This window comes from Rhododendron vialii, chromosome 12a (genome assembly GCF_030253575.1).
Source record: "Rhododendron vialii isolate Sample 1 chromosome 12a, ASM3025357v1".
NCBI classification, from domain to species: domain Eukaryota; kingdom Viridiplantae; phylum Streptophyta; class Magnoliopsida; order Ericales; family Ericaceae; genus Rhododendron; species Rhododendron vialii.
Genome location: NC_080568.1, coordinates 13385691 through 13410649, shown reverse-complemented (window position 1 = coordinate 13410649; position 24959 = coordinate 13385691). Strand labels below are relative to the sequence as shown.

General features: G+C 39.5%; 2 protein-coding genes across 5 annotated transcripts; one reads left to right on the top strand and one right to left on the bottom strand.

Moving 5' to 3' along the window:
- Positions 1 to 1565: 1565 nt before the first annotated feature.
- Positions 1566 to 3716, top strand: LOC131309737 (protein ASPARTIC PROTEASE IN GUARD CELL 2). The gene has a single exon (XM_058336331.1). The coding sequence runs from the start codon at positions 1957 to 1959 to the stop codon at positions 3484 to 3486; it is 1530 nt and encodes a 509-aa protein (XP_058192314.1). The 5' UTR covers positions 1566 to 1956; the 3' UTR covers positions 3487 to 3716.
- A 1513-nt stretch (positions 3717 to 5229) lies between these two features.
- Positions 5230 to 24588, bottom strand: LOC131309735 (helicase-like transcription factor CHR28). 4 transcript variants are annotated; one of them, XM_058336329.1, is made up of 13 exons: positions 24265 to 24588; positions 18673 to 18783; positions 18328 to 18565; positions 18057 to 18242; positions 17584 to 17972; positions 17279 to 17350; positions 17098 to 17175; positions 16091 to 16994; positions 12588 to 12718; positions 10713 to 10934; positions 9352 to 9936; positions 8070 to 8279; positions 5230 to 5631 (listed from the first exon to the last, which is right to left on the bottom strand). In XM_058336329.1, the coding sequence occupies exons 2-13, from the start codon at positions 18781 to 18783 to the stop codon at positions 5527 to 5529; spliced, it is 3231 nt and encodes a 1076-aa protein (XP_058192312.1). In that variant the 5' UTR covers positions 24265 to 24588; the 3' UTR covers positions 5230 to 5526. The 4 variants fall into 4 exon arrangements, with proteins under 4 accessions (XP_058192312.1, XP_058192311.1, XP_058192310.1 ...); XM_058336328.1 differs by having other exon boundaries at positions 24247 to 24509; XM_058336327.1 differs by lacking the exon at positions 24265 to 24588 and adding an exon at positions 21034 to 21081.
- Positions 24589 to 24959: the final 371 nt, after the last annotated feature.

Below are 24959 nucleotides of genomic sequence, written 5' to 3'. Positions count from 1 at the left end.
AGACCTACTGAGCAAAAACATTCTAGACCTTTGAGCTACTTGTGAGCAGTTTGTCTAGACCTACCCAGCAAGAACATTCTAGGCCTTTGAGCTACTTGTGAGCAGCTTAAGGCTTTTTCCTACCAATTAAAGGCCATATGTGGCGGTTTTTCAAGAAGTAGGCCCATCTATTACTTGGGCCTGAACTTGAGGAGCATCATAGGCCTCTTCTCTTTATAAGCCATGCGAGCCCAAGTTTGGAAAGAAAACTTGGGCTTTAACTGATTTAGGCTCACTTAGAAGGCCTTATTATTTGTAAGAACTGACCTAGACCTGGATAAAACACTCAGATCTAGTGGGTTAACCCAAGTAGTTGGTCAATCTTGGGCTTGGGCTTGTGATAACAAAAGTTTAGACATTAATTTGACCCAAGCCTTTGCAAAACTCAATTTAGTCAATGGCTTCCAAACCGGCCCTATTTCGTGGGCAACTAGTTATAAGGCTTTTCAAGGTCAGAGACTGACTTTCAAGGCCACTTTTTAACCCATAAATTCATTTTCTGATTTTGGCCAAAAATGGGTGTAAACAGTACGAAACTGCACCCTTACATAGAATGGATGATGGCGGTTCGAACTTGGAACCAAAAGTTAATAGTAACATAATAGTACTTTAAAATTTAAGGGGTGAGGGGATCTGCTGGTCGGAGTACTTATTTCACAGTTGAGCACTCAAATTTTCTGATATAATTTGTGTTGTGTTCGGGAAAATTTAAAAAGAATTTTTGGGATAATGATTAAGAGATAAAGTAGGAAAATAATTGGAAATAAGGGTAATGAGTGGAGAGATATAGAGAGAGAAATGAGAGTAATGATTAGAAGTATGGGTAATGAGTATGTTTTGAGTTGGAAAAAAAATTTCAAGTTATGATCCAAAACAAGGCATCGAGGGTTTGAAAGATCTATTGGAGATACTCTTAGAGATTTCAAACTTGAGATCTTGTAAGAAGCAAACTTTGAAGTCTTAAGTCTTGACTATTAGATCAAGACCTTAAAACTTTTTTTTAATAACTCATGATGTCTTGGTCAACTTATACGCACTTTGACTAATCCTTAGAAACCCCATCCAACCATCTGCTAGTTGAAAGCTCGACTAAGTCAGGACAAAACTATGTAGACACTGGGGCCTTCAAATTAAGTTGATAGAACTGGAGAAAGTTTCAAACTTATCAATTAAAAATGGAACAAATTCTTAAATCTCAAATGTTTTGAGGTTGATAAAGCATAGTCTAACTTACTTTAATTCAGACACAAACTTGAGCAACAAATAACACAAAAATTTAAATCCAGGATAACGACAAGTACGGATCTATATATACAATTGGATGGATTGTGAAGATTATGGTGTATAACTTGAACAAATCATCCTCCATACATACGGTCCAACATCAAACGAGTGCATCAGATTCAATCCAACAAACTTTTTCTATTTAAACATGGTTCCCCAATTTTTAATATCCTTCTTTTCTTGGCAAAAAAAAAGAAAGAAGTGCTAATCTCCACTCAACTACAGTGGAAGCTGAATTATATCAATCAGTGGTCGAGCCATACCACCCCTAGAAAAGACATTATTATTATTATTATTATTATTATTAAAAAAGAAGCAAATAGAAACACAGATTGATACATGCACACAAGACAGCAAAAAGCCAATTCCCTCTCAATTTCCCTCAATCAAAGCTAAACAAAAACAAAAACATAAAAACAAAACAGAAAAAAACAGAGAGAAACACAAATGACAAAAAACCCCCCGCATTAACCTCAATCATTCCCCCACCCCTTTTTCTCCTTTTTCCATCTCCTCGATCATCCCAAAATCCAAAACAAATAAATCCCCCCTTCCACCCCACCCAACTTTCAAACCTCCCTCATTCAACAGACCAAGAAAAAACCAAATACCCACACACAATAAAGAACAAAAATGGTCTTACTCTCCTTACCATCTTTAGTTGTGGTTGCGGCGGTGCTACTAAATCTCTTCACCGCTGCCTCCACAACCATGGCTGCCACTGCTGCGACTACTGCCCATGCTGATTTTCAACACTTGAAAGTGAGAGAAGCTATTGACACCATGACCAAAATCCGTGTAGCGAAAACAGGTGAAAACCATGACGAAGTAGTCTTCCAAGAAAAGGACCAACGTCATTCTAGTGATGCCAGTGGGAAGTGGAAGCTGAAGCTACTTCACAGGGACAAAATTCCAGTTGGTGATGATTATTCCAGTAATAATAACAATAATAATACTAATTGGGATTATCACCACCGGTTTAACAAGCGCATGAAAAGGGATGTCAAAAGAGTCGGTGCCCTGATTAGGCGCGTGAGTATTGGCACTGCCCCCAACGCCACCACGGCCAGTAGTAATTACGAGGTGGCAGACTTTGGGTCGGATGTTGTTTCAGGGATGGAGCAAGGGAGTGGCGAGTACTTTGTGAGGATCGGTGTTGGGAGCCCCCCGAGGAGTCAATACATGGTTATTGACTCAGGAAGTGACATTGTGTGGGTCCAGTGCCAGCCTTGCAACCAGTGTTACCGACAATCCGACCCGGTGTTCGACCCGGCCAACTCCGTTTCGTTCTCCGGGGTGTCTTGTGCCTCCTCGGTTTGCGACCGCCTCCTCGAGAACGCGGGTTGCCATGCGGGTCGGTGCAGGTACGAGGTCCAGTACGGTGACGGGTCGTACACCAAGGGGACCCTGGCTCTTGAAACTCTCACGTTCGATCAAACCACGGTAAGGAACGTGGCGATAGGGTGCGGGCACAGGAACCGGGGCATGTTCATCGGGGCCGCCGGGTTGTTGGGACTCGGAGGGGGATCCATGTCGTTCGTGGGTCAGTTGGGCGGCCAAACAGGTGGGGCATTCGCATACTGTCTTGTAAGCCGAGGCATCGAATCAACCGGGTCGCTGGAGTTCGGGCGTGCAGCGTTGCCCGTGGGCGCTGCATGGGTACCCCTGCTTCGAAATCCGCGGGCCCCAAGCTTTTACTATATCGGGCTTGCGGGTCTTGGGGTCGGAGGGATACGGGTTCCAATACCCGAAAACGTTTTCCAGCTGACGGAGTTGGGGGACGGAGGGGTTGTTATGGACACCGGGACGGCGGTGACCCGCCTTCCCACTGCTGCTTATGTCGCGTTTCGCGACGCCTTCATCACTCAAACAGCAAGCCTACCTCGGTCGCCAGGAGTGTCGATATTCGACACGTGCTACGACTTGAACGGGTTTGTGTCGGTTCGGGTACCAACCGTTTCATTTTACTTTTCGGGTGGGCCGATCCTAACGCTACCCGCCCGGAACTTCTTGATTCCAGTAAATGAATCTGGAACCTTCTGTTTTGCATTTGCGCCATCCCCTTCAGGGCTTTCCATAATAGGGAACATCCAGCAAGAAGGAATCCAGATTTCCTTTGATGGAGCTAATGGGTTTGTGGGATTTGGACCCAATGTCTGCTAAATGTGGGGTAAAAAATGTGGTAAAAGTGAATTTTGCTAGGCTTAGTTATATTATGTAGATTTGTAATACTTTTAAGTAGTAGTATAGTATAAGTTACTTTGTGGTAAGGTCATATAAGCTTATTGTCCCAATTGATGATTAGGACAAAAGCTGTATTTGTCTTCTGGTGTGAAGAAATAAGGTATGTAATAAGAATATTATAGTAAACTTTATATGATCAGTTTTGGTTAGAGTGCAGTGCAAAGAACACACTTAGAGAGAGAGAGAGAGAGAGAGAGAGAGAGAATTGGTAGCTATGGTTTAAGGAAAACAAAGGATGTCAAATAGTCAGAATATTCAAAATGGAAAGCAGAGCATAGTCAAAAGAATCCAGCAAAAGGTATATTTACTAGGGTATTAGAGCACCCTCTAAGTAACAGGAGAGGATCCAACGGAATCCTTTCACACCCAAGAGGGAAGAAAGAGTTATAAGCACAAAAGCGTCTGGAGTCGCATATAAATCTTACATGATGCTCAATAAATCCTTACACATAAGAATGGTGCAAACATGTCTATATCTGTAATATGTATCTTTCTCATTAAAAATATAATACAAGTAGGCATAGTGGACATCTGCTTGACAACATAATTTGCTCATTGCCCACAAACAATCCCTTTTCCTCTTCCATCTCTCTCCCCATCTCTATCTAGTGTAAGAATTATGAGGGAAGGGAGCCACCACTTTAGTGGACATGTGAAGCCATCACTAGGGGTTATGGTCTACATTTTGTTGCAGCGTAAGTTGGGAATTCACTCAAGCTCAATGACTTTTGCAAAGGCTTTTTTTCACTTTTTGCCTCTTTTCGAAGGATTAGAGTAATTAAGATTACTTTCCCTTTTCTCTCAAGTCATGGAAATGTAAATTAGGAGATGGTAATCCATTTGCCATCTTAGCTAATGTGAAAAATTGGAGGTGTTTTGTGGTAGATACTATTCCCCTTAATCCAATTAACCACCACATTCCTAGGCTATGTAAGGACTTTAGAGGCCCACAAAAGTCAAGGCAAATTGTCCATGAAATTGGTGAAAGTAGGGGAATCACTAAAAAGCAGCATAGGCTTTGTACTATTAAACAAGGATTGGTTTGGCTAAGTTACTTGTAGATACTGTTCCCTTAATCCAATTAACCCCCACATTCCTAGGCTATGTAAAAACTGTTTCTGTACTTTTTTTTATAAAAAAATCTTTTTTCAAAAATGCTTTTAGTCAAAACTGTATTTTTGCAATAAACTATTTACACAAAACTGTTTTTTTTATACAAATGTTTTTAACATAAACTGTTTTTTCTTTTTCAAAAACTGTTTTTTCACTAAACTGCTATTATTCTCAAAAAAAAGTATTCAAATTATTAGCTCCATGACCTCGACAAACTCAATCGTAGCGAATGGGTCATTCGAAATTATATGAAATCCATATATGCAGCACTGCAGGCATGTAAACAAATTCACTTCCAATTTAAGACCCAAAATTGTTTGGTCGCCAATGTTCTAAAACAAAGAATTAATCGGTGATTAATTGCTGACGCCCTCCGATTAGGTCCGACTAACAATTAATTGCTGATTACTAATCAATATGCACCGATTAATCACTCGAAGGTGGCCGACCACCCAACTAGCGCCTAGTGACTTTTAGAACATTGTTGGTCGCCCGCTTTACAAAGGAACAGAAAGAAGAAAAACAGAAGGGGAGACGGGAGACAGGATGTTTCAACTGCAAATACTAAGATGTTTGATTTCGATAAATATTAAGTAATATTTTACAGGCGGTAATGGCTTACAGTCTCTGCCCCTGATGGGAACAAAAATGCCATCCGTGGCAACAAAAAACTCATTACCACAGGAAATGGAGACACCCATGGGTCCTTGTAGAGCCATTGTGAAGTCAAAATACCAATTACCAGGATTGAGTGCCAATTCTCCTGGATATGTCTCCAGACAAAACAAGCAGAGGGAAGCCCAAGGTTCTTACCATAGCCAATCTCCAATAGTAGGAGGATCCAATTTACGCAAAAAATAGGTACTTGAGATCTTCAACAGTTAAGCGGGTTGTGGAGCCCCCACTGGGATCTTCACCAAAAGCAGACGCCACCATTTTCCTTTTTTCTTCCTGCAGCCATGGTAGATAACATCAAACTGAAGTACCAAAAAAAAGATAACATCAAACTTTTAAGATAACTTCATCTTTGTCCTCCATAAGCAGTGGCACCAGTTCAAATATGATCAAAAGGAATGGAACAGAAAGCCCTACAGAAATTAAAATTAACGCATGAAATTTTCGAAGGACTTTTCAGGGATCAAGGCGAAGCGCACTTAACACGTGCTAATGTGTTTACATTTATCACTGCACCTGCTGTGCGTATGCTTTAATGACTAGGGGTTCACCTCAGGAGCCCTGTTTATGCTTTCCACCAAAGTTGTTAATTTCGTACCGTACCAGCTGGTACGGTCCAGTACATCCCGTTTTGAGGAAAAACTGGTACAGCAGTTTGTCAGTTCCATCCCGCACAATTTCCCGGCTGGTTCCGGCAAGTACCGAGTGTTCCGGCCCATTCCGGTGATTTCTGGTCCTTTTCCTGGGTTACTGTGTCGGGCTCAGATCACTCACATGTCGTCATCATCAGCATACCCGACCCTCTCAAATATCCTAATCTAGTACATATTTCTGCAATTTGCAGAGTTTTGTACCTTCTCTGTTTATGAGTACAAAAAAAGTCCTCATTTTCTTGACACTATTGCCCAACTTACCCCAGGATTAGAGTAGTACTTTTTCAGTTTTATTTTGTCCTAATCCAATTTCCTACTTTAATTCTAGATCGTCTGAATGCAAAATTTTATTTTCGAGGTTGTAAATGGAGTATTTCGGAAGCTTTGTATTCAAAACTAAGTTTGACAACTAGGTATAAATATGTTGAAAAAAAAAAATTAAAATTTTACAGCGGTGAATCCAAAATGGTACCGAGATACGCACAGGTACCGGTACGTATCATTCCAGTGGTGGAACCGGTATGCTCGCTGGTACGGGATTAACAACTTTGCTTTCCACAACTAAATTGAGGTAAGGCTTGCAAGGTATGAACAACTGGACGAAGAGACCCTATGCAATGCCTTTTGAACTACAATGGAAGGCCCAAATCTCTCAAGCAAGGACCCAAACAATCTTGAATGGCTCTCCACTTCACATAGCCAAATCTCCCATCTAGCCCACAAATACCTCCAACTAGTCACCAAACACTTTAATTCCTTGTTCTAGCTGTCTCATCCTAAGTTACCAGGACCCTTTTATGTATGAAGAACGTACACATGGCTACGCACATAGGACGTGTTTGACTTTTACATTGGATTTATTGTAGGAAGCCATTTTAGTAATTTGCGTAGAACACATGCTTAGATACACCCGTACAAGCATAGGATGTGTCTGCTATTTTTAGCTAGACATACATTACGGAAGCATATTAAGTAATTCGTGTTTGTCTTAGGACTACGCATAAAACTTTCAAATGATGGATTAAATGCCTTATGGCTCCTTATAAGTTATAAACCCTATCCAAATTACAAGATAGCTATATTAAGAAAAGTGAAATTTTGTATGTTCCCGCATCTTTAACTTGGGAATTAGATGAATACACTCCCGCACCCGATACCCATACCAAAGTTTGCGTAACAAAGGTCTCATATGGCTATTTATGGGTCAAACGTATTTTTATCTTGTAGACTACTTATGTCCAATGAAGGGTTTCACTAGGGCACAACTGGAAAGGTGCCCCTTGGTTTACAAAATTACACCAATGTTCATATAAATGAATGTTTTTTCCTTTTACCCCTGGGAAGTAGAGAAGTCTGCTAACCCTAACTCATTTAAAATCCTCCAGAAGTTCCACTCATTCTCTATTCCTTCTCATTATTTCTCGCTTCTCCCAAATTCCCTTTAAGTTCACCTTATATCAATAGTGAGTGTCAAGCTTTAACTTCGAATCAGCCCAACCATTTGATTAAGTGTTTCGCTCCCTTTGGCCAAAATCCTAGCTCGACTCTACTTATAATACTCATTCTAAAACAGAACACAAGTTAATATACTAAAATCAACTTCTACAAATTCATAACACAATAATACATAATATCTGATTCTAACTCTTTTAGGCTGTCATTCCTTCCTCAAAAGCACAAAAGGCACTTCACTCTAACTGACCTTTAACTCTACGAGCAGTTCATTGCTCAATCTTCATCTCAAAGTAGTCCAAATCAACAAAATAGAATCTGGTGGGTTTCTTTTACGATCAATTGTCTTGGTGCTGATATATTAATACTTCACATAACAAGGCAAAAATGATAGGTCTTTGTTAACAAAAAAGAGAGAGGTCAGGACTCGGGACTGTGTAATATCAAGGATATGATCAAAAAACTTAACAAAAAGCAGAAGAAATTCTAATCCTTCAAAAAGCTTGAAACAGTTCGATTAACTACAACCACATTTCCAACCAGAAATTTACTTGATGAATCCGATACCGAAATAACAAACTTTAAAAGCGTGAGGTGATAATGATTTACCTGGAGAGCTAAAATCCGATCTTCAACTGTGTCTTTAACAGTCATCCGTGAAACAGTAACAGGACGAGTCTGTCCAATTCTATGAGCTCGGTCAATGGCCTGATCTTCTGTAGTCGGATTCCACCAAAGATCCAGAAGAATAACATGACAAGCAGCAACCATGTTTAGACCAAGGTTTCCTGCTTTTAGTGACATCAGCATAACAGTTACCTGCAATGCATTTCAACTTTGTCTTTATAAGAAAATAGGCAAAAGAAGCCAAGCTAAATGATCTATGCCATCAGTTTATGGCATAGTTCCAGATGAAACCACAGGGAACATAGTTCTACAACAGTAACTTCCACAGTAGGATCCGATTCTCTTGCATAGATGTCAAAAATTGTGGAATGAGATACAAGCATCATATGGTTAGACACATAATTCAAGATTAGAGGCATTGCACAATATCAGGAAAGTAGCTTCATGGTAAACATCACAAGCAGTCAACCCAGCCAATTGTGCAAATTTACTCAGAAAATTTTCAAGTTTCTTTCTCTATTTATGTTTCTGAAGAAGTGAAGATCTCATCCCATGTATCTTTTGGAATTGAAATAAGTTTTGTAAGTAATCCATTATTTTTTTTCATGCACTTTTCCTTCTTTCAGATGATTTGAAATTTTTGCAGCAAAAGCTGCAACCAGTTTTTATTTTTGGAGTAATTTATGCATAAGATGAAGCTACTGGATGTTGCGACTGTGTTCTGTTTGGGTCTATAGACTCAACCTCTCTCTCTGCGCACGGTCCCCAATAAATTCTCTCCAATTATTACTCTCATTTCTCTAGCTCTCTCTCTCTCCACTCATTACCCCAAAAACCTCCCTCAAAACTCAAACCAAACACCGATTGGTTGGGCACTAAAGGTTGTTCTTAAGTTCCCACAACATGGTACTTTTGTCTTCTCCTTAATCTCATTAAATAAGTGAGTAAGCACAGGTTTACCCGAGTTAACTTGCAGTAGAACTTAGAGGAACTGTATGTTTTTGTGTCCCATTCCAACAATCTCGAAATATATTATAATAGAGTTTAGGGAAAGCACAAATCAGGGGAAATAGTCATAACTCATCACATAAGTTGACAAATGTTTCAAATCTATAGCATGCATGTGCAAGTTCAAGTCACGTTTTTGGCTTAAGAGTGTTAGCGTCCACAATCATCTTTCAAGAAAGAAATTCCAATAAATAGAATGCTGCCAAAAGAAGTTGGCTATTTCTTTTATCGCAATTTTATGAGATCGGAGGGAAACCTCAGGATACGTGTTAAATTCTTTCACAGCCCTGTCTCTTGCAACCAGAGTCATTGTCCCATCCAGCCTCCTGTATTTTATAGAGTACTGATTCAATGATACTTCAACCAAGTCCAGCATGCTGGTCCACTGAGAGAAAATAATAGCTTTAATTGGATCTTCAGTTTCTGATTCTGAGTCTATTGTTTCAGGGCTGCCACCTGAATGAGAACTCTTTGAGTGTGCCTTTCCCAAGTACGAAGAATCACCATTGCATCGCACCAAATCATGTGATTCCGCATTTGGTCTCCTTGATTTACTGTGTGACTGAAGAATCTCAATAATAGCTCGGATTTTAGAAGAACTGTACTCATTCTTCAACACAATAGATTTCTCCGGAAACTCAGACGAAGCCAGGGCACTGCTATCAGGATCCTCAGATATACAACTCCTTAAGGTAGCCTTGGAAAATACAACATTGGAACCAATTTGTTCCTTGCATTTATGCGCAGGACACATATTGTCATCTCCAGTCAAACATTCGGATACGCACTGATAGCAAAAGACATGTCCACACATGGTAATAACTGCATCTTCAGGTGGATCCTGCAAATAAATCAGATGGTAGGAAATTTGGTTAAGGGGGTTGCCATGTACTAAGAGAGAACAGTTGGCTAAAAATCCTATAAAACCCTTTGTAGGTGTTTTTCCAAATTCCAAATAAACTGCTTCCCAAAATACCAACAGAACATTACCAAGGAACTAGCCTAAACTATGGGAAACCAGATTGAAGTTTCAGAGACTTCGTCTGGAACAGTATTTTGATGCCCCTCTGTCAATCATTTCCCTCTCGCTCTGAAGAATGCTGCACAAGCTGAGCTACTGACCAAACTAAGCCTTCCGTCCCAAAATGCAAGTCAAGCTACTATTGCCCCGCAACAGCTGTCACCCTGTTCACTGTTGCACTCCTCATTCCAAGCACAAAGAGCAAGCTTTCCAACAAAATACAGAAGCGTCATTTGAAAACTCCATAAAAGTTTTTGCAGATGACTTAGTCACCCCTTCTCATGCAAATACGTTGCACAGAATATTGACATTCTAGAAGAACAGATGCTCAAGGTACACATTATTGTTGAAAGATGACATCATATTTAGCAATCGTCATGACCAATCCAATTCTTATAAGAGCTAAAAAGTGAACTTGTTTGTTTGGAAAGAAGCAGCATATTACAAACCAAAGAACAACAGAAAACAGAGTAAAAGTAACCAATTTTATTAAAGTCACAAAACACTGTCCTAGGAGCAGAAACTTCTCAACAAGTTGTTAATAAAACTGAACGTTGTGTTAGACAAGAAAGAGTTATGAGGAAACGAAAACTCACACTGCATAACTGACATATGGCCAAGGAAGTATCCAGTACATTCAATAAATTGACAAGCATATCCCTAGGAAGTCTCTTTGCTGTCTCCAACGAGTCTCTTTCAACAGGATCAGAAGTGAATCCTTTGACAAGCAGCGGGTGGTCACAAGCCTGACGAAGGCGCAGAAGCATCAACAGAATGTTTGCATAGTTTTGATTCAAAGTTCCAGCAGCAGCATATGCCTGCAAGACAAATTTTTATGAAGTCCACAAATATCATATTGGAGCTCAGCAATGTATGGATTCATTCTTGCAAGTTCCACAAAACAGTTCTTAACGTCTAGCTTGCCCATTCACTTCATGTCATTTTTTGTCATCCAGGTGTCAGTGCAAAGAGGTTGCAGAAGCTTAAGAGGGATATCTCTGCTAAGTTCCCAAAAGCTTAAGTTGTTAGGAAATGGGTCCAACAATGTATATCAAGCTATCTAACACCCTACCTCACGTGCAACCCCGTCTTGCACATGAAGATGTAAACAACCAGAAGTAGAACGAAATAGAATGCAAAGGGGAGAAGAATAATGCAACCGGAGACAAATGCAAATGGAGAAGCTTGAACCCAAGACCTCTTAGAAACCAGAGATCTATTACCATGTTAAGTTACCAATTGTCCCAAAAGCTTCAGTTGTTAGGAAAAGTGCCCAACATTGTATGCCAAGCTATCCAACAATCTCATGGGGACGTTTGGGGAAGGAGTTTAAGTATCATCTAGAATGTATTGGGACTCTTTTTACTATTAAACGGGGATTAGAGGCGAGGAGACTCTGTTTACTAGCGTTCTTGAGATACGTGTGCAAGAGGGAATGATGGTGGAGGAAATCCTTGGTTGGGCCGTATGGGAGCAGGTAGGGGAGTTGTTATTTGAGGAGCTATTCCTCATGGGATAGGCCTCTGAGGGAGTATTATCAGTTTGAGGTGCTTTTGTGAATTATAGTTTTTGGTGAAGGGGATGGGGATGGGAGAAGGGTTAAATTTTAGGGCCATCTGTCGTAATTAGGGAGGGGAGGTGGATGGGGATTGAGAGAATTTTCCCACAATGTCCAAAATGGAGATCAACGGGAAAGCTTCAATAGAGTGGGGTGCACTTTGGGAGACGATGCTTAATTTGATTTGGTTCGGGTAGGGCCGGTAGGATTCCATACTATGCACGGTAGGATTATGCTCATACATTTGGATGAAGTCGCCATGAATAGATAAGCAACTCAAGAAAAACCGACCATTCACCATATTAACAATTCCAAAACGTGCACAAATTCCATCATACTAGTTTTAGTACTCAAAAAAAGGGGCAATCACAAGAATTTCCCCTATGATTTTTCAGCTTCTTTTTCGATCTTTCCGAGGGATGGGGTTGGTTGTATCTGGCTTATCCATGTCTAGTACTCTGTGACAGTGCCTCTATGAAAAACAAGCAAGCATGCAAATTACATCTGATATTTGCGTGCCTCTAGATACCGAGAAACTTCTATGCGGCAAGCAATTAGCAGCAGTGTACTTGGTAAGTACAGTGAAGAATCAGCAAGCCAACATAGTTGATAGTTTCAAAGAGAGGATCAACTAGTGCGTAGAGTATAACATGTTCATTTTTCACCACTAAGCTTCATGAATTCCATGCAAATGAAATCTGCTATCAGTAGTTATCCGATCAACTAATGATTCTTAGTTTCAAAAGCTGAGAGAGCATTGCATTGAACAAAAAAGTATAACTTGATCTTTAATCACCACACAGCACAAGCATTCTGAACCTTTCACTCAAGAACAAAATATAGGACACGACAAAGCAAAAACAAGAACAAACCAAAGAAACAGAAAATAAATAACCAAAAAAGAGAGAAGCACCTTGAATTGAGAGCGTGAATCAGATTCCAACTTTGCATAGAAAGCCCGCTCTTCTGGAGAGAAATCCACCTTAGTCAAGTGTATTGTTTTTGGTGGTAAGCTAATTATAGGTTCCCCGTCAATTAATGTACCTGGGGCGCACAGGCTTATGGTGATCAGCAACAAGTAAATAAAAATGGTTGGTAATACACACTAGTAAGTAGTAACGGAATGTGGATATCTGATCGAAAAAATTAACCAAAAGAATTTGGAAAGTAGCACAAACCTAGAATTCAAGAACACAAAACCCCATAAACAAATGGCATGCAGATAATTACTAATTACAGGAAAACTGACCAATGAAGCAACAGGACACAACTGGATAGGGGAAAGTTATCAGGATGGTACTTCATAATTAGTCAGCATTTGAAAAGAGCTACGTAATACCAGCTCTATATGTGGTCAAATATACAATTCTCTCATCATTTCACAAGAAGGTTTTAAATGGGAACATGAAGATCATACACATTAAAAAGACCTCACAGATGAGAAGACCCGAAATGTGAGCACCCAGGAATTGATAACAAATGATGTAGAAAATCAACTTGATCTAGATTTTCTGATTAAATTATTAACCAGAAACAGTAATAAAGCAGAAAGAATTTCTCTCCTTACAAGAATTCATGAGGCTTAAAAAATCTCTGCCCACTTGTCCAGTGTCTCGCCATGAAATTTAAACCATCAAAAATTTGTGAAACGGCAGATATCAACAGCTAAAAACCGATGTTGACAACTCGAGGGCAATTTTTTTTGTGACACATGGCCACTTTATTCAGAAACTATTCCAGGCTTAATTGGGCACAGTAACTCTACTAATTGAGTACTATAACTTAACTCAAACTTCAGCACCAAGCCTCAGCCCCACTATTGGCTACAAGAGTCTTGTTTCATGAGTTTTCTAGACAGATATTTACGGCCCGGTCCAATTAATTGGCCCATATTCCCAAGAATTCCAGCCCAATCTAAAAATGAACCATCAAGGAGAGGCCCACACTTTATTACCTAGACTTGCAAGCAAATAAAAAGGCTTAATGGAAATTAAGAGGGAGTTTTTGGACTGGTCCGTAATTTTTCCTTTTCTGGATTGTTATCCTTCGCTTTACCCTGACCACAGACAAGTCAATCTTTTGGTGCAATTAATGATAATTGGTCGACTGGAAAAGTGCTTAGTTGCAGGAACCTATACAACCTTTATTCCGTGATTCAAAATACGGATCAAGCTAGAACCTCTAAACATATAAACCCCAAAGCAACAAAAGAAAAGCTACTAAGTGAAAAACTATTGGGGGCATGGTTCCGCAGCAAAACAAGTTAGGGGGGCACTGTTGCAATGGTATTCTGAGAGCAACCACTTTGTGCATATTGTTAAAGGTTAGGTCTATCCGATCCTCCCCTACCCATACCCCCAATGATTGGCGACTACATGGGTTCTGTTATTGTTGTTGTTGTAAGCGAAAAACTATTGAAGCTTGGAGAATATAAACTGTCACCTCAAGAATAACATAGCAGTAACTCTTATCTACGTAATTCCATATGCATCCAACAAAAACTAACGCCCTAGCTCAGCTTCCTAGCATGACACAATATTGATGACTGCAGTCCCTTAGTCCCAACCTGATAACCACCAAGGGGTAGAAACGACAAGGTGAGTTAGGGGTACTATTGTCCTTTATGTTCTCTTAGTTGATTTGATTTGTACCTAGCTAGCCATATATATTGGCCAGGATATTCCTTCCTCAATAGGTTTTATCAATTTAAGAGTAGATTCTTGAGAGCATTGCTATTTGTATTCCCATTTGGGAAGTTTCTCACTCTAGAACTTCAATGGAAGGTTTGGTTGCATCACACCAAAATAGCAATATGGAGCCCTAGAGCATCAGACTTCTTTTGTTTCTTTTTTTGTCAGCAACAAAAAAAAAATGTTGTTTAAGCAATGAGAGAAAGGAAAAGATGTACGAGGAAAAGAAAGGAGGACAAGGTGTCATCAAAAGGAAACAAAATAAACCATACCAAAACTGCAATTGACAAATTGTTTTCCATACACGAATATACACCAGTAGGGACGAATAAAAGCAAGGAAACAGAAGAGCAAAAGACCATCATCCATCCACATTACCCAGGGGGATGTTGATATGATGAGAAAGAAACAATGACAAAAAGATATGTCAGAGAAATAAGTATCTAATGAAGCAGATCACGCAAACTTGTAACATGGAACACCCTAGCCAAAGGATGAATCTATTGACGTATCAACCAAGAGAATAAGAAAAATCGACATACATGTCATCAACAAAATCTACTTACAGCTTCATAAGTAGGTGCTAGGATAATTACGTAACTAAGAACTAATCACCGAGGATTTCTACTTTAAGTAGTCAGCTACAGTTCACGGATCTATGCGTGCACAGGTTCACTACATATGATTGAAAGCATTACTTCTCAAACAAAAATTATTTTCTCATCATCTACATGACGCTAATATGAAAAGAGGCATATCAGTTAGTTACCATGGTACCACTACTGGAAGTCTGAGGCTTTATGTCGGTATGTTACTCTGTTTTACACTAAAGTCCTTTCTTCCAGCCTTGATAGACCTGGGGCTCTTATGTGGCCTTGGCATGCCGTCATTTCTACACATCTCCCAATATCATACCTGGGGTTTGGGGTTTATTTCACATTAGTTGAATTATTAGTTGTAAATACCTTCTCATTTCCATAACCAAACTCACAAATCCTCTATTTGGTTAGAGATCCTTGCTTCATTTGGGGTAATAACCATCCCTTCTGTTGCATTGAATGATGAGTTGCAATTGCAAATACCATCTTTCCATAACCAAACTCACAAATCCTCTGTTTGGTCAGAGATCCTCGTTTCATTTGCAATATTGACCATCTGTTCCATGCCAGACAACTCGTCTCAGACCAATTACCTCCGTATCCAAATCTAGTAATTCTTATTATGTTCTCTAGTTTGGAGTTTTTTGTAACAAAACCTGTGTATCCAAGTCATTATCACTTCATTTGCAGAAGATGAAGGAAAACCAACAACGACTAAACAAAGACATGAGATGGCCTCAGGGTTGTTCAAATAAATCATATGAAAACAAGCATCAAGCTATGCAGGAGCACAAACCCTGGAAATAGGTTGCTCGTGTAAACAGATTCACTAATTGAATGGCGGCTTCATGATTTAGGGATCTCGTGTTGTACATTCCAAGATAAGTAATAATGAACGGCTCCAATGCCTAACTGAACTAGCACGATGAGACAAAAACACTTACAGAACAATCTAGAAAGGATTCAAAATACAGTTCATGACAATCCCTGTTAAAACTAAATTAGTACATGCAAAACAGGATGCAATGAGACATCACATCACATCAATGTTGTAGTCCAAAACATCATTTCTCTACTCAAAACAACTCCAATATCATTTAAAAGAATGAGGAATACAAATAATTCACCTTTCGTTCGACGTAACATTATAGCCCTTAGAACAGCTTGAAGCTTCTTGTAACCATGAATTGAGTTTCTCGCAATTGGAAACTTTATTTGCTGGCAAAATGATTTATAAGCAGCATATGGATCATATTTCAGGAATCTAAAGTAGCTGTACAGTTCATCAATTGCATTCTGTATAGGTGTTCCCGATAAGCACCACCTTCTTTTAGCTCTAAGGCCGCAACATGCTCTAGCCACTTGTGTTCTGTGATTTTTTATTGTTTGAGCTTCATCTAGTACCACCCTAAACCAACCAACTCTTGCAAGTGCACCACAAGCACTATCAATAGCAGAAATATCAAATCCTTTTTTACCCTTCTTGCGTTTCTTACTAACATTAGCCGTACTTTTCCGTTTTTTATTAGAGAACTCTGAAGATATTCCATATTTCTCCCCATTTTTATGCTCATCATCATCTTCATCAACCAAAGGTTGCTTTGGAACTTCATTAGTCACGATAGCATATGTTGTGAGAACAACGTCATACTTGGCTAATTCAAGAGGATCCTTTGTCCTATTGCCTCCATGATAGATTAAAACAGAAAGTTCCGCTTCATCTGAAACTTTATCTTTCAGCTCCCTGGACCACTGTCTAAGAACAGTGGCAGGACACACAACCAATGTCCCAGCTGCAGGCCTCCGCCTACGGAACTCCGAATTAGAAGTAGTCACTTCCGGAATTGATTTAACGTCATCAGATTCTGCAGGTTGCTTGCCTTTATCCGGAGCAATGCTGCTGTTGTCATCATCATCATCCAAATTCAAGGCTTCAGCTTTATGATTGCATTCGCCTTCTGTTTTAGATTTCGACTGTAAAGATCTCTGCATCTGTACAAGGGCAATGATTGAGATAGTCTTGCCAAGGCCCTGTGACATAACAGCACAATTAGTCTCAGTAGCATATTCATCAAGATCAAAAGCAATGAATCATAAATACCGCAACATGTGAGGTCAACCGAACTACTTTCACCTGATCATCAGCCAGAATTCCTCCCAAACAATGTAAACTTGCTGCTTCCTTCTGAAGCATCCAAGCCAAAGCAATTTTCTGAATGCCAAAATGACTTAATCTTAGAGCACGAAGTCTACATGCACAAGGACATACAAATTAAGGTAGATACACAAATATAACAAAACATGATACAGAGAACCTGATGTCGTAGAAGAGAGACAGACAAAAGACCGTCAGGTAAATTAGCTTCAACTTTAGGTTGGTTAAGATCCTGCAAAAGATCATGAACAGAATGCATCAACTGTTAACTTTCTGGTGCTTCAATGATGTTATTCAAGAGATATGATTTGCTCTATATTTCTCTCCCACATCTCAGCATGGCCACTATGAATAACTAATTTATCTAGGGATGTAAGATGGTGAAAATACAAACCCAAAGTTGTATACACATAAAATGGTAATTAAGTTAAAATCACAATCTGAAGTCCTGAACAGTGAAAATACCTGTAGGGCAGCTTGATAAATTAGTCTCTCATCACTTCCGACAGCCCTTTCTTCACCCAAACCAGGACGAGGTATAGGATCGTTATAACTGACATACGGTGTATTAGAAACATACTTTCCATGCATCAAGGACTGAGGCAGTATTCTATTCCCACGGTTGTCGTACGCAATAACATCATCATCACTACTCCTTCCAAACTGGTCTTTATGGCTCTTGCTGGTGGGTAGGTTTGGCCATGGAAAATGATGGGATTTTCCATGAGTATCATGAACCTGACCGTGACTAACATTCTCCACAAAATTGCTGGATCTGGAACCAGGTGGAAATGGCTGCAGGGATGTAGGAAGAGTCCTCTTCAGAACTTGTTGAGATGGAAGCTTTTCGTAAACTGTACCAAGCATACAAACAGTTCATCATCAGTAAACACGAGAACTTTAAAGAATCTGCAACTTTTGCTGGCGAACAACATTACCATTCTCCTTATAGTACTTGGAATTCTCGGCACTCGTTACATGCCGATTCGAGGCTCCAACATATTTACTAGAACTAGGATGCATCTGGAGCTTAGACTCTGCACAACGGTCAACATTTGAAGAACTTCCATTAGTAGCAGATGATCGCTTACGAGAGGAAACCTGTTGAGAAGGTCCTACATGACCTGAAACAAATCAAGAGCTAAGGATCATTTGCAGCAAAAGAGGAGTGGAATATGCAGATTGTCTACCATAAGAAAAATATTTTACCCCTTGAAGTTGTACCAACTGCAGAATCCCATTGTGGAAGGACCCTGTGATTGGCAGAAGAAGCAGAGTCCTTCAGAGGTGATGGCGCATCTAGTATTTCTCTGTATTCCTCTAAATCCCAAGATGATGAATCACTACCAGACGACGTAATCTCTATAGCCTCTCCAGCGTCCATAACAGTTGAATGAGGATCCCTTTCACGAAGAAATTTATTAGAACCACCAAATTTTGAGCCAACCTGCAATGCAATATCATGATCAGTATCTGGTAATATGACAGCATAAGCCCAGGATTCAAGGACTACATCCAACCATAGGAGACCAAAAAAAAAAATACTTCGCTCACTAGATTTGTGCAATGTCGAGAAAGTAAGCTGCACAGCAATCCACTCATAAAGGAGCAACATTTCTTTGTAGACTCGATGAAACTTTGAAGAGCATCGGCATGGTCAGGCATCTGAATTAACAACTTATCAATTATCTCATGATGAAAGGGACGATATATATACACACACACACACACACACACACACAAAACTTCAAGTAAGGGCGTCCTTACCGTATTAAGTTAAGAACGTCCCTTTCCCGACCAATTTGCGATGATCCGAGCCGCTCAATATGTTCAGAACGTGATTTAAAGAGTACCCGCGAGAAATCGGCAAAAAAAAGACCGGAAATCCGAGCAGTTTTTGTTTGTATTTTATCCAACGGTTCAAATAAAAACTGCTCAAATCAAGCCCTTCGCCCCTTAACGGTCATTTTTATTTGCTGATTTCCCGTGGGTACCCTTAAAAGCACGTTCTGAACACATTGAGCAGCTCGGATCATCGAAATTTAATCAGGAAAGGGGAGAAAAGGGGACGTCCGCATTTTATTTAAAATAAGAGTGCCCTTACCTGAAGGGGACTCATATATATATATATAGAGAGAGAGAGAGAGAGAGAGAGAGAGAGAGAGGAGGGGGTGGGGTGGGAGGGGGTGGGGTGGGGTGGGGATCATATTAAACCAGGCCTTGTCACAAGTAAATGATGTGGCTATATGAATCCATTTTTTGCCAATCCACTAGTTTCAAGAGCTATATGCTCGATACAAATGAACTGAAGTCCTACTTTTTTACTACGGTAGCCCATGTCAATTTATGTCTTCCCTCCCTGTAGTGGCCCAAACATTACAATTCACAGGGGCCCAAGGCCCACTGGTTGCTAAGGGTTTAGGGTTGCAAATGAACCGAGCCATTTGTGAACAATTCAAGGCTCGACTCGGTTAAGGCTCGTTCAAGTTTGATTCGGGTACTAAACAAGCCGAAATCTGAGCCTCAAATTTAGGCTCGTTTACTAAATGAGCTTAACCTGAACCTTCCAGTATTCTGCTCGCTTAGGCTTGTGAACCTAGAGTATAAGTATATCTCAGAAGGATTTCACATATAACCTTGAACATGTATAAACTTTCACATCCGTGAAACGAAAATTTTATTTGCATTTCTAGATCTGTATGAGAGCATAAATATCTAATATCTTTGACTCGTTAACCTCGACAAGTAAGGCACTAACAGTGGGTGTTCATAGAGCAGATCAAGTCGTGCTGCACCACCTGAAACCATGTCAAAGCCAAAGGCCCACCTGAGTCCACTCCATGGATTGAAATATCAGGGATACGTATCGGTATTGGTATTGGTATTGGTGGGTAAAATCATCTACATATATGTAACACCAATATGTAACAGTGGTATCGGTCCGATAAGGCTGATACGGGCTGTTATGAACTAAATATGGCCAAAATCTTTGGTGTGCATGTATTATCTATGCATAATCGAAGGAAAAGGAATAAAAAATATCATTATTGGACCTTAAAACATGATTTGAAATATCATGTGAGACACTTTGGACTAATATATTTGCGTGGTTTGTGATATGTAATGATAATTCAGCATATTATGCGTCTTTATCATTCTTTTTGAAATGCAATGATGTAAACTTAAACTGAATAACATTAAATTGAAGCACTAGCAATTTAGAATAATAACTTCATACAAAATTAATTTCAGAACTGCAGCCTCAAAGTTAAACCCAAAAATAGGAAATTTATGAGATGCGGTACAAAAAATACAACAAAATAGCCAAACACCATTATAAACCCCAACAAATGTGATTCTTAAGAAACCGTAGATATAGGTAATTTTTCCCTATGTTGTGCAAAAATTTAAAAAATTCTCGCCTCCAGTCACCGATACCGTTACGTGACGACTGATATGGGCCATATGGCCTGAAACCACGACATCGCAACCGATACTGTTATGGCATCCAATACCGAGATTTCGAACTATGGTCCATTCCGGTTATTTCGACACACCACACTACTCTTCCTTACCATTGCACCCATATGTCTATGTTCTCTACAACCATCTTCGTATCTTCTATTAACTAATCTTCAAGTAATACTAAACCTTTTAATCTTACAAAAAATAATGCCACTCCTACCATATTACAAACGTGTACGAATCCATCTCCACATCCTATCTAATATAAACGCATTGTAATATTGTGTTATTTTTTAGTTGCGGGACATTATGTCTCACACCTTCTAGGCGTACATATATCTACCAAAAAAATTTCTCGAGGTCACATTATCTCCAACTCCTCCTGTCATTATTACTTTTTATAATCGACAACAAAGAAATGTAAATTACATAGAAGGAGAAAAGGCGTACACATTCTTCATCATCATTGGTAATGGCAGCCATAAAACTAAATGGTCACCCTCCATTTCTGCCTCTCTTGACACCAAAGTTACATTGCACATATCCATATGTTTACATTTTACTTTATCTGAAGTCTTCTGACTCAAGTCTTCTCTTTTATAAGCAAAACAAAATCAAAACAAATGAGAAGGGGCAGACAAAAGTCATTTAACAACCTCCCGACAACACTAAAGAAAAGAGAACGGGCCGATTCCGCTCACAAACATTTGATGCAAACAAAGAAAGGACAAGCAGCAAAAACCAAACAGACAGGGTTCAGAATTTCGCTCAAGAGGTCTTCTTCCTAAAAGGAAAACAAAACATTTTTAAAAAGCAAAGATATAGATATGCAACGAAATACCTTATTTTCAAGCAGTTAGATTTCTTGGAGGGTTCCAACCTAAAACCAATTGGCGGTAGGTGGAGTAACCTATAGAATATATTAACCAAGCTTGAGTGGCTTAAATGAGCAATGTGAGACAAGTCTAACACTCCCCCTCACGTGCAGCCCGGATGCACATGGAGGGGACAGACCAAGAGGTGATTAGGAGCTGAGTGATTGACTCAGGCGACAAAGATGACTGAGACTTTTCCATGAGAGGGGAGGCCACCCAAGACTTAACTTTAATACCATGTTAGATTTCTTGGAGGGTTCCAACCTAAAACCAATTGGTGATAGGTGGAGTAACCTCTAAAATATATTAACCAAGCTTGGGTGGCTTAAATGAGCAATGTGAGACAAGTCTAACACAAGCTAACCATCTTCCATGCGAACTAAAGCATACATAAGATGAAGTAGAGCATTTAAAGGGCGTTGAATGCTGAAAAACACACACCATGAAACTGAACAAGAGAAAGTCATGCTCTGGTTAACGATTTGCATCAAAACTAATATTAGAACTTCCAAGACATTACATAAATCCCCAATACCGAAAACCAAGAGGATGTTCTTCAAACCTCAATGCCCCAATGGCCCAATCATCCTAACGTAAGGTCTGTTTGTTAACTCTCACAGGATGTTGACTAAAACAACGAAAAATCTGACAAAGTCAGACATAAGGTACACTTGCTTGCTAAGAGAGGAACATATACATAATACATCTCTTATCTCAGAGCCATAGACCCTTCATCAAGAAGGTTATTGCTGATGTATAATTTTCCCTGGTACGACAGTTGGCTTCCCCAAGGGCCTCTTAGTAACTACTTTGGCTCAAGAACTATGGATTCCTCTTGATGCTAAAGTTTCCTCTACAGTCAGGGGATTTGGCCTTTCCCTCCTCTATTTCCCACTTTCAATACAGTGGACAGCTTCATCCTCTTCCCTATACAAAGTTCCAGCTACCTCGGATGTTGGATGCTATAAGGCCCATTTTCCTATTGTGCACTGGCACCATCTAGTTTGGTTTCGTAAATTCATCCCTAGACATTGCCTCATTCTTTGGATAGCTATCCAAGAAAGTCCCATCATTAGCTTGGTATTCAAACATCTCATGTTTTTTCTTTGACAACTAGAAGATGAAAGCCTATCTCATCTATTTTTTAAATGCGCTTACTCTAGAGCAATATGGAAGCAAGTGTGCCTTCTTTGCGGCATGTCTAAGCCTCAACACTCCTGGTATAATTAAGTTAACTGGCTTATTGGAAAGCAGGGTGGGAAATCCTTCCGCAATGTTGTCAAAAAAACTTGCTTGGTTAGCCATGGTTTACTAGATAAGACCCTCTTCCACTGTTCTGCAGCCGATTAGATTCGATGTTAGGGTTAAGGGCTCTCAATTCTCCTCTGTTAAGCCCTTCCCTAAACCTTGCCAATCTCATTCTCAGCAAACCACTCATTAAGTTCCCATTTCCTGTTCGCAATTGTTTGTAGTTGGTAAAGTTTCTGAGGTTCGGAAAAAAAAAAATTTGGTTGTAGTTGGCAAGTTCTGGTATTTGGAAAGTGTCCCTTGTTTCTTTTGTTCTTTACGAAAATGTTGGATTCCGGGGGAAAAAACATATGCATCTCTTTACTCAATGACAAAGCCGCATATATACTTGTATTTCCAAAAGAAAAGCGCACTTGTTGAACACCCAAGAGCTTGCCAACCATAGCCAGCGTGTGCAACTCAACCATAGGGCACTAGGAGTAGAGAAACCCCTATTACTCATTCACTCGAGTTAAAAAAGCCACAAACCTAAGCCAGTCACAAAATAGTATGATTAATACTTTACATTGTTTGACAACACTCACCAGTGGCGGAGCCGGGATTTTGACCCCGGGGTGGCCGGCTTAATAGACATATATTTTTTATCAGAACGTATACTTATCATATCATAAGGTTTTTGCTTTCCAATTCATTACATTTTTACATTGAAATGATTCTTTAGGCTACTTCATCTGTCACCTGCTTATTTTTTTATGTATGAAAGAAATTGAGAAATGAGAATGCAAAATAACCGATTTTTTATCGAATCAAACCAAAATTATTAAGATTATAAATAGCTATACATGAATAATTTTCAATAATCAAATATATACAAAATAAAAATTTTAAAATTCAAACGCTCGGGAGTTGGAGCCAGACCCCAACATAGCTCTGCCGCTGACACTAACTGCTTAATTAGGCAACAGCCCAGTTAGTTAGTGAAAAGCCTAAAAAGACAGGAAACCAAATGAGAGTAGCAAGCTAAAAGTTAAAATGTCAATTCCGCTTGACTAGCAACCACGTCTCTAGTCAGCTTCACTGATCAAGAACACACCTCATATCCTTTAATTGGAAAGTTTTCCAACAGAGGAAGCCTACAGAGGAAGCCTCAAAATGAAATTTACCTCCATAACACAGAGTTACAAACTATCTTTAACCTCAGCAAAAGGTGGGAAGTTAGAGTTACTTTACCACTAACCCCACAATTAATGACAAACACCACTAACCCTTACAGTTTCCACGAGTAAGAAATCATCTACAATTTCTTCAGAACAGCAAAGGAAGGGAGAGGTGTGTAAGGGAAAGCACACGGAAAGAATTCATTTTGGATTTCAGCGCCATACTAATCGTGTAGCCAGGGAATAAAGAATCAAGGGTTTAATACGAAAAAATTCCAAATTCCAGTCACCAACAAGATTCTAGGTCACAGCACACACTAGAGAGAGACATGCATATGAATTCAGAAAGCAATTGACAAGACATCTGTGAGGCATGTATATACCTGCGTCTAAGAGAGTACCTGTAACTGCTGCTTTCAGATGTCCAGTCGCCATTGTAGTCGACTAGAGCTCGGAAAATTAGGAGAGAGAGAGAGAGAGAGAATGCTCGATTGACGGTGTCACAGATGTCGAGTCGGGAGAGAGAGAATCCTCGGCGGTAGCGCAACAGTGTTTCAGCGATGGGGAGCAAGTACTCCACCGATGGTATGGTAGTACTCCGTAGCAGTTTTATATAAACTTTCTATGGTAAAAAAAAGTCCCGGTAAGAGCATCTCCACTGCCGGATGTCATCTCCGATCCACTTCAATTCCTTCAAAATAGAAAACGGCTGTGATGATATTTTCTAATCTATTCTCTCTTTTTTTCACTTTTTATATTTTTTGAAAGAATTTTTGAACGACTCATTGTTCTTTTTAGAATTTGGAAGGATTTTGTCCTCCAAATTTACTTTTGGTTCTCTATTTTTAAATGACCAAATTTACTTTTGGAGAACCATACGTTATAAATGACGATGGATCCCTTAAAAATTCTTCAAAAAAATACTTTAGAAAAAAAGAATAAATTACAAATATTCCCACTTACAAAATATCCTCTTAGAGCCCGTTTCAGAACACTTCTTAAAAAATAAGTACTCATTTTACATTTTCAAAATCAAAAATAATATAAATGAAAAATAATTTTTTGATTTTTTTGCACCGTATAAAAGATCTCATTA